This window comes from Kogia breviceps, chromosome 3 (assembly GCF_026419965.1).
Source record: "Kogia breviceps isolate mKogBre1 chromosome 3, mKogBre1 haplotype 1, whole genome shotgun sequence".
Lineage (NCBI taxonomy): Eukaryota > Metazoa > Chordata > Mammalia > Artiodactyla > Physeteridae > Kogia > Kogia breviceps.
The window spans coordinates 143553248-143568414 of NC_081312.1; the positions used below are offsets into that span (position 1 = coordinate 143553248).

General features: G+C 42.2%; 1 protein-coding gene and 1 long non-coding RNA gene across 3 annotated transcripts in view; one reads left to right on the forward strand and one right to left on the reverse strand.

The window, feature by feature from the left end:
* Positions 1-1501: 1501 nt before the first annotated feature.
* Positions 1502-14415, reverse strand: POLR2M (RNA polymerase II subunit M). Its single transcript, XM_059056291.2, has 4 exons — positions 14127-14415; positions 11754-12401; positions 8637-8841; positions 1502-6859 (listed from the first exon to the last, which is right to left on the reverse strand). Exons 1-4 carry the CDS (start codon positions 14237-14239, stop codon positions 6713-6715), a joined length of 1113 nt encoding a protein of 370 aa, XP_058912274.1. The 5' UTR covers positions 14240-14415; the 3' UTR covers positions 1502-6712.
* Positions 14416-14493: 78 nt separating this feature from the next.
* LOC131752184 (uncharacterized) overlaps positions 14494-15167 on the forward strand; it is a 75482-nt gene continuing 74808 nt past the window's right edge. For both annotated transcript variants that reach the window (XR_010839800.1, XR_010839801.1), the window contains exon 1: positions 14494-14560. This is a non-coding gene — a long non-coding RNA (uncharacterized lncRNA). The remainder of the gene's footprint in view (positions 14561-15167) is intronic.

A 15167-nucleotide genomic window follows, 5' to 3' on the forward strand; every position in this document is an offset into this window, starting at 1 on the left:
ATAGGCAGATGCTCAAATTTGTTCCTAATTAGAGAAATGCAAAATAAAACCACAATGAATATATCAGCATCACACTGGCCAAAGTTAAAGTCTGGCAATATCAAGTGTTGGTGAACTGGAACTCATACACAGCAGGGGAAAAGGAGAGGGATATTAAATGTTAAAGAGGGCTTCCCTGGTGGCGCAGTGGTTGAGAATCCGCCTGCCGATGCAGGGGACACGAGTTCGTGCCCCGGTCCAGGAAGATCCCACATGCCACCGAGCGGCTGGGTCCATGAGCCATGGCAGCTGAGCCTGCGCGTCCGGAGCCTGTGCTCCGCAACGGGAGAGGCCACAACAGTGAGAGGGCCGCGTATCACAAAAAAAAAAAAATATTCCCAAATAAATTTGACATGGATTAAAAATTTCCTTCTGAGTTAAAAAGAAGTATAAAAGTGAAACTTTTTAAAGTACTAAAAGAAAATAAGGATAAATCTGTAACCATCCTTGGGGTAGGGAAGGCAGGCTCTAGCACACGCACCTGCAAAGGTAGACTCCTAAAGAAAACTTCACAGAAACACCATCAACTGTATTAAAAGGCAAGTAACACATGAAAACAGTAACAACACATGAAAAAAAATGGACATCTTAATTCATAAAAAAACATATAAACCAATAAAAATGGCAAACTCTCCAAGAAAATATAGGAAATATATGACTAGCAGTGGTCAAAACAATGAATGTAAATGGTCAATAAACATGAAAAAACTCTCAACCTTCCCTTGTTATCAAAGAAACACACAGTTTAATGGTAGTCCTTTTCTGTAATTATTGGCAAATATCTTAAAATAGCAATTTACAATTCTGGGAGTTTGATATATTGCTAAGTGGGAATGTTAGAGGAAACAGTCTTTGTGGGGAGTAATGGACATCAAGTCTCAAAAACTTGTACTTTCACCTAGCAATTCACTTCTAGAAAGGTACCTTTTGGAAATAAATCACTTTTATACAGATGTGATTATATTTTAAGATGTTGATCTCATCACTGTTTTCAGGTTACATTATAATTAACAAGTGAAACAACTTGATTTTATTTATTGATTTTTTTAGTTATTTCTGAGATTTACATTTTAAAGTAATAACTTATAACATTATACCAGAACATATAAGATTTTTAGAAATTTCATGTAATGTCTGAAACATTTATATTAACATATTTCCATACAAATAAGAGTTTTAATGTGTTTTTGGATTCTGTTTGCTAGTATTTTGTTGAGGATTTTTGCATCTATATTCATCAGTGATATTGGTCTGTAATTTTCTTTTTTTGTAGTATCTTTGTCTGGGTTTGGTATCAGGGTGATGTTGGCCTCATAGAATGAGTTTGGGAGTGTTCCCTCCTCTGCAATTTTTTGGAAGAGTTTGAGAAGAATGGGTGTTAGCTCTTCTCTAAATGTTTGATAGAATTCACCTGTGAAGCCATCTGGTCCTGGACTTTTGTTTGTTGGAAGATTTTTAATCACAGTTTCAATTTCATTACTTGTGATTGGTCTGTTCATATTTTCTATTTCTTCCTGGTTCAGTCTTGGAAGGTTATACCTTTCTAAGAACTTGTCCATTTCTTTCAGGTTGTCCATTTTATTGGCATAGAGTTGCTTGTAGTAGTCTCTTAGGATGCTTTGTATTTCTGCCATGTCTGTTGTAACTTCTCCTTTTTCATTTCTAACTTTATTGATTTGAGTCCTCCCTCTTTTTCTTGATCAGTCTGGCTAATGGTTTATCAATTTTGTTTATCTTCTCAAAGAACCAGTTTTTAGTTTTATTGATCTTTGCTATTGTTTTCTTTGTTTCTATTTCATTTATTTCTGCTCTGATCTTTATGATTTCTTTCCTTCTGCCAACCTTGGGTTATGTTTGTTCTTCTTTCTCTAGTCCCTTTAGGTGTAAGTTTAGATTGTTTACTTGAGATTTTTCTTGTTTTTTGAGGTAGGCTTGTATAGCTATAAACTTCCCTCTCAGAACTGCTTTTGCTGTGTCCCATAGGTTTTGGATCATTGTGTTTTTATTGTCATTTGTCTCTAGGTATTTTTTGATTTCCTCTGATTTCTTCAGTGATCTCTTGGTTATTTAGTAACGTATGGTTTAGCCTCCACGTGTTTTTTTATTTTTACGGTTTTTTCCCTGTAATTGATTTCTAATCTCATAGTGTTGTGGTCAGAAAAGATGCTTGAGATGATTTCAATTTTCTTAAATTTACTGAGGCTTGATTTGTGACCCAAGATGTGATCTATCCTGGGGAATGTTCTGTAGGCACTTGAGAAGAAAATGTAATCTGCTGTTTTCTGATGGAATGTCCTATAAATATCAATTAAATCTATCTGGTCTATGTGTCATTTAAAGCTTGTGTTTCCTTATTAATTTTCTGCTTGGATGATCTGTCCATTGGTGTAAGTGAGGTGTAAAAGTCCCCCACTATTATTGTGTTACTGTTGATTTCCTCTTTTATAGCTGTTAGCAGTTGCCTTATGTATTGTGGTGGTCCTATGTTGGGTGCATATATATTAATAATTGTTATATCTTTTTATTGGATTGACCCCTTGATCATTATATAGTGTCCTTCCTTGTCTCTTGTAACATTCTTTATTTTAAAGTTTGTTTTATCTCATATGAGTATTGCTACTCCAGCTTTCTTTTGATTTGCATTTGCGTGGAATATCTTTTTCCATCCCCTCATTTTCAGTCTGTATGTGTCCCTAGGTCTGAAGTGAGTCTCTTAGACAGCATATATATGGGTCTTGTTTTTGTATCCATTCAGCAAGCCTGTGTCTTTTGGTTTGAGCTTTTAATCCATTCACGTTTAAGGTAATTATCAATATGTATGTTCCTATGACCATTTTCTCAATTGTTTTGGGTTTGTTTTTGTACATCCTTTTCTTCTCTTGTGTTTCCCACTTAGAGAAGTTCCTTTAGCGTTTGTTGTAGAGCTGGTTTGGTGGTGATGAATTCTCTTAGCTTTTGCTTGTCTGTAAAGTTTTTAATTTCTCTGTCTAATCTGAATGAGATCCTTGCCGGGTAGAGTAATCTTGGTTGTAGGTTCTTCCCTTTCATCACTTTAAGTACATCATGCCACTCCCTTCTGGCTTGTAGAGTTTCTGCTGAGAAATCAGCTGTTAACCTTATAGGAGTTCCCTTGTATGTTATTTTTCATTTTTCCCTTGCTGCTTTCAGTAATTTTTCTTTGTCTTTAATTTTTGCCAATTTGATAACTATGTGTCTCGGCATGCTTCTCCTTGGGTTTATCCTGCCTGGGACTCTTTGCACTTCCTGGCTTGGGTGGCTATTTCCTTTCCCATGTTAGGGAAGTTTTCTACTATAATCTCTTCAAATATTTTCTCTGGTCCTTTCTCTCTCTCTTCTCCTTCTGGGACCCCTATAATGTGAATGTTGTTGCATTTAATGTTGTCCCAGAGGTCTCTTAGGCTGTCTTCATTTCTTTTCATTCTTTTTTCTTTATTCTGTTCTGTGGCAGTGAATTCCACCATTCTGTCTTCCAGGTAACTTATCCATTCTTCTGCCTCAGTTATTCTGCTATTGATTCCTTCTAGTGTTGTTTTCATTTCAGTTATTGTATTGTTCGTCTCTGTTTGTTTGTTCTTTAATTCTTCTAGGTCTTTGTTAAACATTTCTTGCATCTTCTCGATCTTTGCCTCCATTCATTTTCCGAGGTCCTGGATCATCTTCACTATCATTATTCTGAATTCTTTTTCTGGAAGGTTGCCTATCTCCACTTCATTTAGTTGTTTTTCTGGCTGTTTATCTTGTTCCTTCATCTGGTACATAGCCCTCTGCCTTTTCACCTTGTCTATCTTTCTGTGAATGTGGTTTTTGTTCCACAGGCTGCAGGATAGTAGTTCTTCTTGCTTCTGCTGTCTGCCCTCTGAGGATTTGGCATTTCTGGAAGGTTGCCTATCTCCACTTCATTTAGTTGTTTTTCTGGGGTTTTATCTTGTTCCTTCATCTGGTACATGGCCCTTTGCCTTTTCATCTTGTCTTTCTGTGAATGTGGTTTTTGTTCCACAGGCTGCAGGATTATAGTTCTTCTTGCTTCTGCTGTCTGCCCTCTGGTGGATGAGGCTATCTAAGAGGCTTGTGCCAAGTTTCCTGATCGGAGGGACTGGTGGTGGGTAGAGCTGAATGTTGCTCTGGGCAGAGCTCAGTGAAACTTTAATCCACTTGACTGTTGGTAGGTGGGGCTGGGTTCCCTCCCCGTTGGTTGTTTGGCCTGAGGCAACCCAACACTGGAGCCTACCTGGGCTCTTTGGTGGGGCTAATGGCAGACTCTGGGAGGGCTCACGCCAAGGAGTACTTCCCAGAACTTCTGCGCCAGTGTCCTTGTCCCCACGGTGAGCCACAGCCACCCCCTGCCTCTGCAGGAGACCCTCCAACACTAGCAGGTAGGTCTGGTTCAGTCTCCCCTGGGGTCACTGCTCCTTCCCCTGGGTCCTGATGCACACACTACTTTGTGTGTGCCCTCCAAGAGTGGAGTCTCTGTTTCCCCCAGTCCTGTTGAAGTCCTGCAATCAATTTCCACTAGGCTTCCAAGTCTGATTCTCTAGGAACTTCTCCTCCCATTGCTGGACCCCCAGGTTGGGAAGCCTGACGTGGGGCTCAGAACCTTCACTCCATTGGGTGGATTTCTGTGGTATAAGTGTTCTTCAGTCTATGAGTCACCCACCCAGCAGTTACGGGATTTGATTTTACTGTGATTGCGCTCCTCCCACCATCTCATTATAGCTTCTCCTTTGTCTTTGGATGTGGGGTATCTTTTTTGGTGAGTTCCAGTGTGTTCTTGTCGATGATTGTCCAGCAGCTAGTTGTGATTCTGGTGTTCTTGCAAGAGGAAGTGAGAGCACGTCCTTCTGCTCGGCAGTCTTGGTTCCTCTCCAGTCAGTTTGTTAATATCATTTTGTCTTCTGGGGGTCATTCGCAGGATAAACATTCATTGGTGAAGAGCATTGGCTTTGGGGTTAGATGACGGCTTGACTTTGAGGCCCGATTCCTTCCCTTGCTAGATGTGGAAACCTACTGCTATGCCTCAGTTTTCCTCACTTATCAACAAGTTGATTTTTAAAGTTATGGTACACCCATAAAATGGAATATTCTGCAGCTATCTAAAATGCAAAATATTTAGTATGTGAAAATGTTTACAATGTATAGAGCAGATTGTTAACCAGTGTGTGACTGTATTAGTGAAAATAGAAATGTATAGCTATACACAGAAAGGCATGCATATGTACACGTACCCAAATGTTAACAGAGGCCCCCTCTCGGTGGTAGGACTACAGGGGGACTGTGTGTATGTGTGCATGTGAGCCCTCCCATGATCCAGCTTTCCAGAAATAACATGTATTCATTCCATAAAGAAGGAGCATCAAATAACTTTAGGATGTGAAATCATTTACAATTAGTTTTAAAAACTAAAAATAATGGAATTGTTTGCTCAGCATATTTCTACGTTTGCTTTTTGTTGGGAGGAGGGCAAAAGGGAGACGGAAAGCAGTAGCTGTTCCTGGAAGGACATGACATAGAACTGAGCCCTTCCTATCACACGTACATCTGCCTAAGTGTATTCTCCATCAAATTTCATAAACGAAGTCTCCTTTAAAGTTAAGTTACATTTAATTAAGCACCAGTAAAACATCACTATTAGAATTTTGAAGTTGCTCTAATTAATATTTTATTCTTTCAATACTATTTAAAGGCACCAACATATTAGACAAAGAAAACTTTGATAACATATGTGTTAATTTCTCTGGAGACAACCATAGTCCTTTAAAATTACATATATATATATATGAGATTGAGGTTTTTGCAGTGTACATAAGCCTCTTTTAGGGGGGAAAAAGCAATATATTGATAACAAACCAATTGTGGCTTTAAAAAAATTTTTGGTTTTCTTATCAAACTGAACCTATCATCTGTTAGAACAATGAAGTCAAGTCAGGCCAGGCCTATGAACAGCTACTCCCTTCACATACATCAATCATCTTACTTTTCCTGTTCCTCATGTTACTCCAGACAAATCTGGTCACCTAGAAAGACCATCCACCCTCCAGCATCAACTAAAAGTACCCCTTATTCCTAATCAGAAGAAAGAAAACATTTTTCCTAAGGGAAGACAGAAGGAAACAAACATTTTAAGCATTTCTATGAGTGTCTTTCTTGGTATTTCACATCCAATCCTGTAACAACCCCATGCAGCATGCACAAAATTCTCTAGATTGCTCCCTTCATTACTCAAAAAAGGAGAGAACTATATTTTCATAATTCATTTAAGGTGATGCCTGGGACAACTAAATAATTCACTGAAAGACATGTAATAAATGCTATTTGGTACAGGTAAGTATAAAGAAAAAAGCAGTTAATCACCTGCTTTCATTTGGCTTAGAGAAAAAAATGTGCTCTACTATACTAAAATATCAGACCAACACACAACATACTGCAAAAGTTTAATATAATGTGATTAAACACAATATTCAAATATTAAACTTTTCAAGCACATGAAAGTTAACTTCTGAAAGTGGGCTATTTTTATAGCTTCCTTGTTGTAACTTGACAAAATTCTTTCTCTCAACAATGTCTGACACTGATCTTGATACTTGTTAGAAAGTCTGATGTAAGATAATGAGATCTCAACAGGCAGAGATTTAGGAGAAGATCCAAATGCCCATCTTCAGAATTCATCATCGGAGGACTGATCATCGCCTTCATCCCTTACTTCTTGGTATTTCCTCGAAGACTCCCCTTCTGGATTATAGCTCTGCATTTTAATATTCAGCCTTTCAGCTAATTTTTGTGCTGCGAGCTTGGCTTGCATCTCCTTTAAAACAAAAAATGAAGCAAAAATTACACACTCACACCTTTTCCCTACAGTTTTTCAACAGAAGTCATTGGAACACAACCGGAAATAAAGGGGCATTCCAGCCCAGTCAGTGTTCTCTACCACACTCTGACTTGTGCCTACCACAGACACCACATGGCAGGGCTGGGGAGAGCTACTACTAGCCTGCTATCGTGGTGATGACAGACTTCCACTGATAAACCAAGTGCACTGAAATATCCACCTCTACGTGAGAAACTGAGCAATCAGCTTAGCACTACGACAGTTATAAACATGAAAACATTTTCAAGTATGTGGGCACGTGCATGTGTATATACAATCCTGAAGAACAATCTGAGCTATCAAATGTCAAAAATCACTAATACTGTACTGATCCTCCAACTGGAAGAATCTTCTTTCCTAGATTAAATCATGGCTTCCAGGCTTGAGAGTTACATTTCAGTGCCACAGTGAAAATCAAAGAATACTAAAAACTGATTATCCCTCTCCAAATTAACTCCCATGAAAAGTACTATGCAGTAAAAAGTCTAAGTAAATCTTAGACATTGGCAATGTGCTTCTATACATGCAAGGACACCATCACTGACTGATGGCAGGTGGCAATGCTCATTCCTACTCTGGCTCTTCACTTTTCTCAGGCTGCCCCCGCCAAACCACTGGAACTTGTTTATGTCCCTCCCCTAAGGCCATGACGGATAGCACAGGTAGGTGGGACTGAAGTGGAACTACTACTACCAAGGAAACCAATTCCAAACTGAATGTTTTAATTCAACCTAAAAATAACTTCGGACAGGCATTTAGGATCAAATAGACAACTTTAAAAATAATTCTTCCATGCTTAGTTACAACTAGGCAATAACTTGAATGCACCGAGAGGAAGAAAACTGGCTTTTAAAAAGGACTGCCTTGAAAATCCCAATCCATGCCAATGGAGGTTTTATGGAAAGCCAAGGCAGAATAACCTAATTTTGTAGTAACTGACATATATAGTACCCGATTAAAATCTACCTAAGCAAAACTAGGTTTGGCTGCTATTTTCCTGGAGGGTCAAATTATTACTATCTAAGTGTATCAGACCCTTTCTTTCCTCCCAATGGTCCTCACACTTAATTTTCTCCCATCCATTATTTTATACCCAAACTGTCAACATAAATATTTAAAGTTCATGCAGAACACACAGATCTTTGAAGAAAGTGCTATCCAAAATTAAGTGACCAAAAGTAGAAGATGCTTCAGTCTTCACAAGGGCCTGCAGGCCTGCGTATCCGACCCCAACTGTCTGTTCCTAACACGCCACCACCTCCCCATCCCTCTTCCTGCTCTCCCTGTAGTGAAGGAGCTTAGAAACCGCACTTCCCTGATTCTCTTAGCAGGGTTCCAGTTAGATTCCACCACTGACAAGCTCTCGCATAGGTTTTTTAAGGTGGAAGACAAAGAAGCAATACTACTACTACCTACAGCCTGGGCTTTCAGAGATGTGAAATTTTGCAGTAGTCTCCCCACATTTCCTGGCAAACAACCACCTGGATGTCACAGGTAGCTGTGATCATCTCCAGCTGTTCCCTGCAGTTCCAGCAAACTTGAGACTCTGCAAGCTAGAGGCACACATCTGAGACCTGATGGCGTCAGTTGACCATGTCTCTAGCACCTAATCCCTTCTACTAAATCCCGCTCTCCGTGAACCACCTGGAGTAAATTCTGACTTACTCAAGCAGCGTCCAACATGCAGACAAGAAACAAGTCATATCCTAAATACCTCATAACTCTGTTTCTGCTGTTTCTGAAGTGCCAGCGACTCTTCCGTGGAGAGCAACTGTGTAGGCATGTGGTGGAGTGGCAGAAGCCGGGCTGCTGTGATGTCATCGAGATGCTTCCTGTCCCTGTGCCGTCTCTCTTCTGAGGAGACAGGAGACCCCCTCCTCTGACAAGGACTCAGTGAATCACATTGATGTGAAGGTAATCTGAAGGAGGCAACACTTATGTTACACCACCAGACTACTTCCTTTTCATAGACACACATTTGCAACATTCATACACACAAATGTGGCCTTTAACCTTGGCAGTTAATTCTACAAAAATAATAGTAAGCCCTTTACCACTATTTACATGTGTAGATAAAACGTTCTTTTTTTTTTTTTTTAACATATTTACCTCAAAAACAGAAATATTTAAATTGGCACCTTTTTGGCAAGTAATTTGACAGTGCGTTGCTCTAACAGACAATAGGTTTAGATAGACTCTTTGCCTTTCCCTTCTGTCTTCAAAGCTTATACTTGAGCTGAAGTCTGTTTTCATTTTCTTCATTCAGAAACATTTGCAAAGGGGCTTACTGTCCAGCAGAGGGAAATAAACTTGTAAACAGTTTCAGTGCAGTATAATATCACAGGTGCTATGACATAGGCCCACACATGGTACACTGGAACAAAAAGGCAGCAACGGCCAGTTGTAATAGGAGACAGGGTGGTTGTTAGAAGCGCTTCAAAAGAGTGCAATTTGAGGAGTCTCAGAATAGTAAGAATTCGGCATGTAAATGATGGGATGGATCCCTGATGGCATCCCAGCAGGGAGTGAGGAGTGACCAGGGCTGCAGCACACAGGAAGCACAGGAAGTGGAAAAAATGGAAAAGGCAGCAAGATACAGCTGGGGACTCGAGTAGGCTGGGTCCAGTCTACAGTGAAGACTTCTATTACCTGTTACATAGGTAACAGGTTCAGGTTTACATTTTACAAGCTGCACTCTGGCGGCAGTGGAGAGGATGGACTGGTAGAGTTAAGACTAGGCCAGGACAGACCACAACTATAGCCCAAGAGAGCGATGAGAGTCTTCACTTTGACAGGAGAAAGGATGAACATAAGAATGATTAGAGATGAACGTCAAGGAAATATACTGAGGTTCCATGGCTAGCAGATGTGGAAAGGAGGGAAAGAAAGAAAGTAGTGGCACGACTGAGTTAGGGAATATGGGAGAAAGTAGTTTGGGAAGAAATTAGTTCTACTTTGTACCTGATAAACCTAAGGTGCCACAGATCACCCCCACATGGTCGGGTTTCACAGCTACGCAAATCTGAAGTTCTGGGAAGACTTGGACTAGAAGTAGATGATGGGCAGCATCCAGAAGAGCCAGAAGAGCATGTAGGAGGCCAAAGGAAGAGCAGAAAAGAAGCCAAAGGACACCCTCATCCCACCTCCCAACCTCCATTTGTCTACAGCCTGACTCACCAAGGCCCAGCCTGTTCTGATAACTGCACCTCTGTCTCTGTCTCTTCATAAACTTCCCTTGGGAACCCTCATTGATACTCCCTTATTCTCCTCCCACTTCCAGCTAAATGACCATAATACAGAACCAGGATCAGTGTATTCTCTGTTGTATATATTGACTAGATGATGCTTCTGGTCTTCTGCCTCCCTAGAAGTGAGGAAAGATACCTCACCACGCACAAGATGGCCAACTACTTAATCAACAATTACTTTTTATTCCTAACTAAAAATTAATGTAACATAATTTTGGTTTCCTATGCAGAAGAAATAGATTTGAAGTTATATAAATGAATGGTGGGCTTCCCTGTTGGCGCAGTGGTTGAGAGTCCGCCTGCCGATGCAGGGGACACGGGTTCATGCCCCAGTCCGGGAAGATCCCACATGCCGCAGAGCGGCTGGGCCCATGAGCCGTGGCCGCTGAGCCTGTGCGTCCGGAGCCTGTGCTCTGTAACGGGAGAGGCCACAACAGTGAGAGGCCCGCATACCGCAAAATAAATAAATAAATAAATAAATAAAAATTAAAAATAATGGTAAGATAGGACTAAACTTTAAAGTCTCTATAACAAAAAAATTGGTTTTAGGTATTTTTACCTATATAGGCTTTCAGTTTTTCAAAGGCAGTAGCGGTTAGACTTTGTATCTGATGTTACATTCTAATAAATATACTCCCTGATTTGAATGTTATATTTGCATATAAATAAATAATACTCTTTGCAAAGAGCTTTTGTTTTTTTGAAGATCTCAGACACAAAACTATGACAAGGACCTTAGAAGCAGGGTTCATTTGCCCCTCCTGCCCAAATCTGCTTTCAGTTTTTTTAACCCCTTCTCAGCTCCCTTCCTCCTGAAATTATTATACAGTTTAACGTTCTTCCAAGTGTGTAAGACTCGAGTCCTCATCTAGATCGTAAACTCCATAAGGAGCAGAATCTTTACTCTTGTATGGCCACAGCATCTGCTGCTTACATATAGTGAGCACACAAATATTTTTTACTGAGAAAGGCTATCAGCTCCTGCAATTGTTTTCCCCTTAGCTTACAGTCTAGTCAAAGGGGGAACTACATACCAGAAAATGGTTCTGGAAAAAACTGTAATAAGTTCTCTAACTCCATGTTTAATATGTGACATTGCCGAAGTCTCCTGAAATTTAACACTCCATCTGTCACTGAAGACCTTTCAATTATTTGGCTAAAAAAACTAAAGCATTTTTCAACACGAATCCTCCACTCCAGCCAGGCTAGTTTCCCTGTTTCCACAATACCCTCATTCCCAAGTACAAGTAGTTCTCACACCAAGTCCACTGACCTTAAAGCATTCTCCCAGTTTTTTTTTTTTTTTTTTTTTTTTTTTTTTTGCGGTACGCGGGCCTCTCACTTTTGTGGCCTCTCCCGTTGCGGAGCATAGGCTCCAGACGTGCAGGCTCAGCGGCCATGGCTCACGGGCCTAGCCACTCCGCGGCATGTGGGATCCTCCCGGACTGGGGCACGAACCCACGTCCCCTGCATCGGCAGGCGGATTCTCAACCACTGCGCCACCAGGGAAGCCCTTTCTCCCAGTTTTTTGAGTTTAACGGACATTATGCTCCTGTGACAAGCCTGCTTCTGATGGTACTTACATATTGGTTTTAAATTTATGCTGTAGGGGCACGGGGTTTTTGGCTCGCATTTCTAGCACTTCCATGTAATGAGGCTTCTTCTGTAGCCCACTCCAAAGGCCGGCCAAGTTCTCAGGACTCTGGTTTTCTTCTGAGTGGTGTTCAACAGGGTCTGCAATGGTGAGCCTTTGTAATCTATCAATAAACAGGTTGTCCGAGCTGCTAGTATGATCCTCTGCTTGACTTGAAGCACGATTCCGAGTGAAGGGCTCACTAGCTGCAGATGAGGAAGGCATGGCAGTTCTGATGCTGGAAGCTAGGCGTTCGCTCACTGTGTTTTCAGCCTCAGGGACCTCAGCATCGCCTCCGAGAGTCAGATGTGCCAGTTCCTGTTGTTGTGAGGTTGTATGAGATGATGTGATGTTAGCTACAGAGGAACAGCCAGGAACTGGTGATGAAGTATCAAGTATCTGGTCAGAATTCTGGGCCTTATCTGTGTCCCCATCAACAACTGTAATTGCTTTTTGCCTCTCCTTACAGTCTAAACTAACGGGATGAAAGAGTTCACTTCTTCCTCTAACTTCTTCACGTTCTGCAATGGCAGCTTTCAGTTTGGCGACGGAGTCTACGATCTTTTTACCTTTGTCGGGCAATTTGCAAATGAATTTTCTGGCAAAAGGAAAAGAAGAAGTATACATTAGAGACAGCCGTGTTTTTAAACTTGAGATATACAGACAAAAAAGCATTATTCTCAAAGGGAGAAGAATCAATCTTTAAGTCAAAAATCCAATTTCCAACTGCCCCAAAACAGGAATGAAATAAGATAATCATTATCCAAATACCCCCCAAAAAGAAGGGGCCGCAGGGAGAATAGAGAATATGCCTCATTTGTCTAATTAGAATTTCTGCAAAAGTATTTTAAGCATGATACTAATATAAGACATCCCCCAAATCATCAGTTTTTAAAAGTGTGATCTCCAAGACCTTCGTGGGGAGGGGAGGTGGATGGATCCGCAAGATCAAAACTATTTTAATAATAACACTAAGATACTATTTGGCATTTTCACTCTCATTTCTTACCATGAGTACAGGGGAGTTTGCCAGAGGCCACATGATATGGATGATATCATTGCTCTCATGGCTAATAGAATGTGTGTGCTTGTGTATTCTTGTGTTTTAAAGTTTCTCACGTGTAATTCCTAAGACAGTGATAAATATGAGTAGATGTGACACACAAGAGCTCTTCAGGATGCTAAGTCTTAAGAGTAAAAGGGGTCCTAAGACCAAAAAAGTTAACTCACCACTATAGATTAAAATCCCATTCTCACAAAGTCAAAATAGTTGTAAGAAGCCCCCCAAGTGATCATTTGCCCCTTTTGCTAAGTGGCAGAAATTCCTTTTCTGATTTCCTTTTCTTCAGCCATACAATAAAATGGGAAGGGAAGGTTACATCTCAGGACCCCTATTCTTTATGACACTACATTCATTCCCCCAATTCTAACTTAACACCCGTCTCCAGCTGCGATGCCTATGTTTTCCCAACCATTTCTCTCTCTCTCTCTCGAGCCTCCTGACCACTTCTCCAGCTTTTAATCAGATATAATTAACTCTTCCATCAACTCAGCTCTGGTAAATCAACCTCAGACCTATTCCCCTCCCCCAACTTTCCTACTTTTATTAATAGTGTTCCATACAGGCTGGAAACTTCAGCCATCTCTGTCGACTACATATTCAAATTATCCTATACCTGATGAAGTTTACCCAATCCCACAACTAACCTTCTAGTTCACTTTCTTACAACCCCCCTATTGGGAACCTCTCTGAAAATATCCTCCTACTCTCTTCTGCCTCTTATTCCTTCAAACTATCCTGCACCGACCTGCTAAAATCAGCTTCCTAAAAAATCATTTTCATTATACCGATCCTCTGCTAAAATCTATTAAGTCTACCAGCTGAGTGGGAGTCAAACTTCCTTTGCTTAATAAAACAACTCTTTTATCCCACTCTTCCCATTTCCTACAGTTCCTGTAAAAATAGGGATCTACAGATGAAATTGACTAGATGTTTGGGGCACTACTGGGGAGGAGCGGGGGAGAAAGGATTTGGGATACAGATCTCCCCCTTCGGAGAACGGACACAGGAGCTGAGTAAAACCAACGAGGAGCTGATGACGAGCTGAAACGCTAGGAAGCCATCCCCACAGGCGCCCCGCGCCTGGCTGGACGCGGTCGGCTCTGCGACTGTAGGCCGGCCACTCGCCCGTGGGCCTGGAATGGACCTGACTGAGGCAAGGTCACCTTCCAGGGACGGGATCGGGGTGGGGGCGGGAGGGACGCGTCCCAGGGAGCTTGAACCCGAGGAGCCCGGCGGTGACTCGGCGGGACCCAAGCTTACACGTTGCGCAAAAGTCTCTCCTGGCGCTTCAACATCTCCCACAGCTCCGCCAAACTCCGCTGCCCCAAGTCCTCGGGAGCTTGGGGCTCGAAGCCGCGGGGCAGCGATAACATTTTGCGGGGCCTGAGGTTGGCGAGGCGGCGGGCACTCGGCGTCCTCGGCAGCCCCTGCTGCTGGCGCCGGATCCGCGGCCGGCGGGGACTCCGGCGAACGAGCGGGAGCCGCCATTTTCCCGGAAGAACAGTCTTCTTCTAGCCGAATCGAGCTTTATTGAAACGCCGGAAACAAACACGGGCAGGGAGGAGGGGTGGCCGGAGGGGCGGGAAGGAACGGAAGTTGCGGGGTGACGTCAGACGCCGGCGAGGCGCGCTTTCGAGTCGCTTGTTCTTCCTCTGTGCATCCGCTCTCCGCCTGTTATATTCAGAAAGTATTAGGTGAGTGCTCTGGGCCCTGCCCTTAAGGAGTCGACCGAGTGGGGGAGGGGGGCAGACATTAATCAAGTAACAGTCAAACGATAGAATTATAAGACGGCCACAGACAACAGGGAAGGTATCTCCGAGAAGTGAAATACATGTGGAAGCTTGAGTGATGAGTTGGTTGGCAGTTGGTGAGGTTGGGGGATGTGCCGGGCACGGGAGGCTCTGGCCTATGGCGTGGCCCTCCAAGTGCGAGGCTTAGTGAAGTCCTCAAACGTTAAATTTGGAAGGACCCTTAGGGACCATGAGCGTTTCTTAATGGGGTTCTGTGGCATTTGGAGCAGGACTTTTCTTCGTTTGCGGGACTGCCTCAGGCATTGCAAGATATTTGGTGTCTGGCTTCTGCCCACTAGTTGCTTTGGCACTCCTGAGTCCTCGTAACAATACAAAACGCACCCCTCCCCGACGCGCGCGCGCATACACACAACACACACAGACACACACACGATTGCAAAGCCCCACAAGAGGTGATGGGGGTGGGAGGTGCTGTACAAGCCAGTGGAGAACCTCTCTTTCACAGTTCCCTATTTTGCCTATAGAAAAACAAAGGCACAAAAACCGAAGT

Excerpts from the sequence above, each read along its gene's own strand:
- POLR2M (XM_059056291.2), bottom strand. The coding sequence starts at position 14,239 with ATGTTATCGCTGCCCCGCGGCTTCGAGCCCCAAGCTCCCGAGGACTTG. Across the intron at positions 12,402-14,126 it reads GAGAGACTTTTGCGCAACGT|AAAATTCATTTGCAAATTGC; the intron begins GTAAGCTTGGGT and ends TCCTTTTGCCAG. Across the intron at positions 8,842-11,753 it reads CATAAATTTAAAACCAATAT|ATTACCTTCACATCAATGTG; the intron begins GTAAGTACCATC and ends TGCCTCCTTCAG.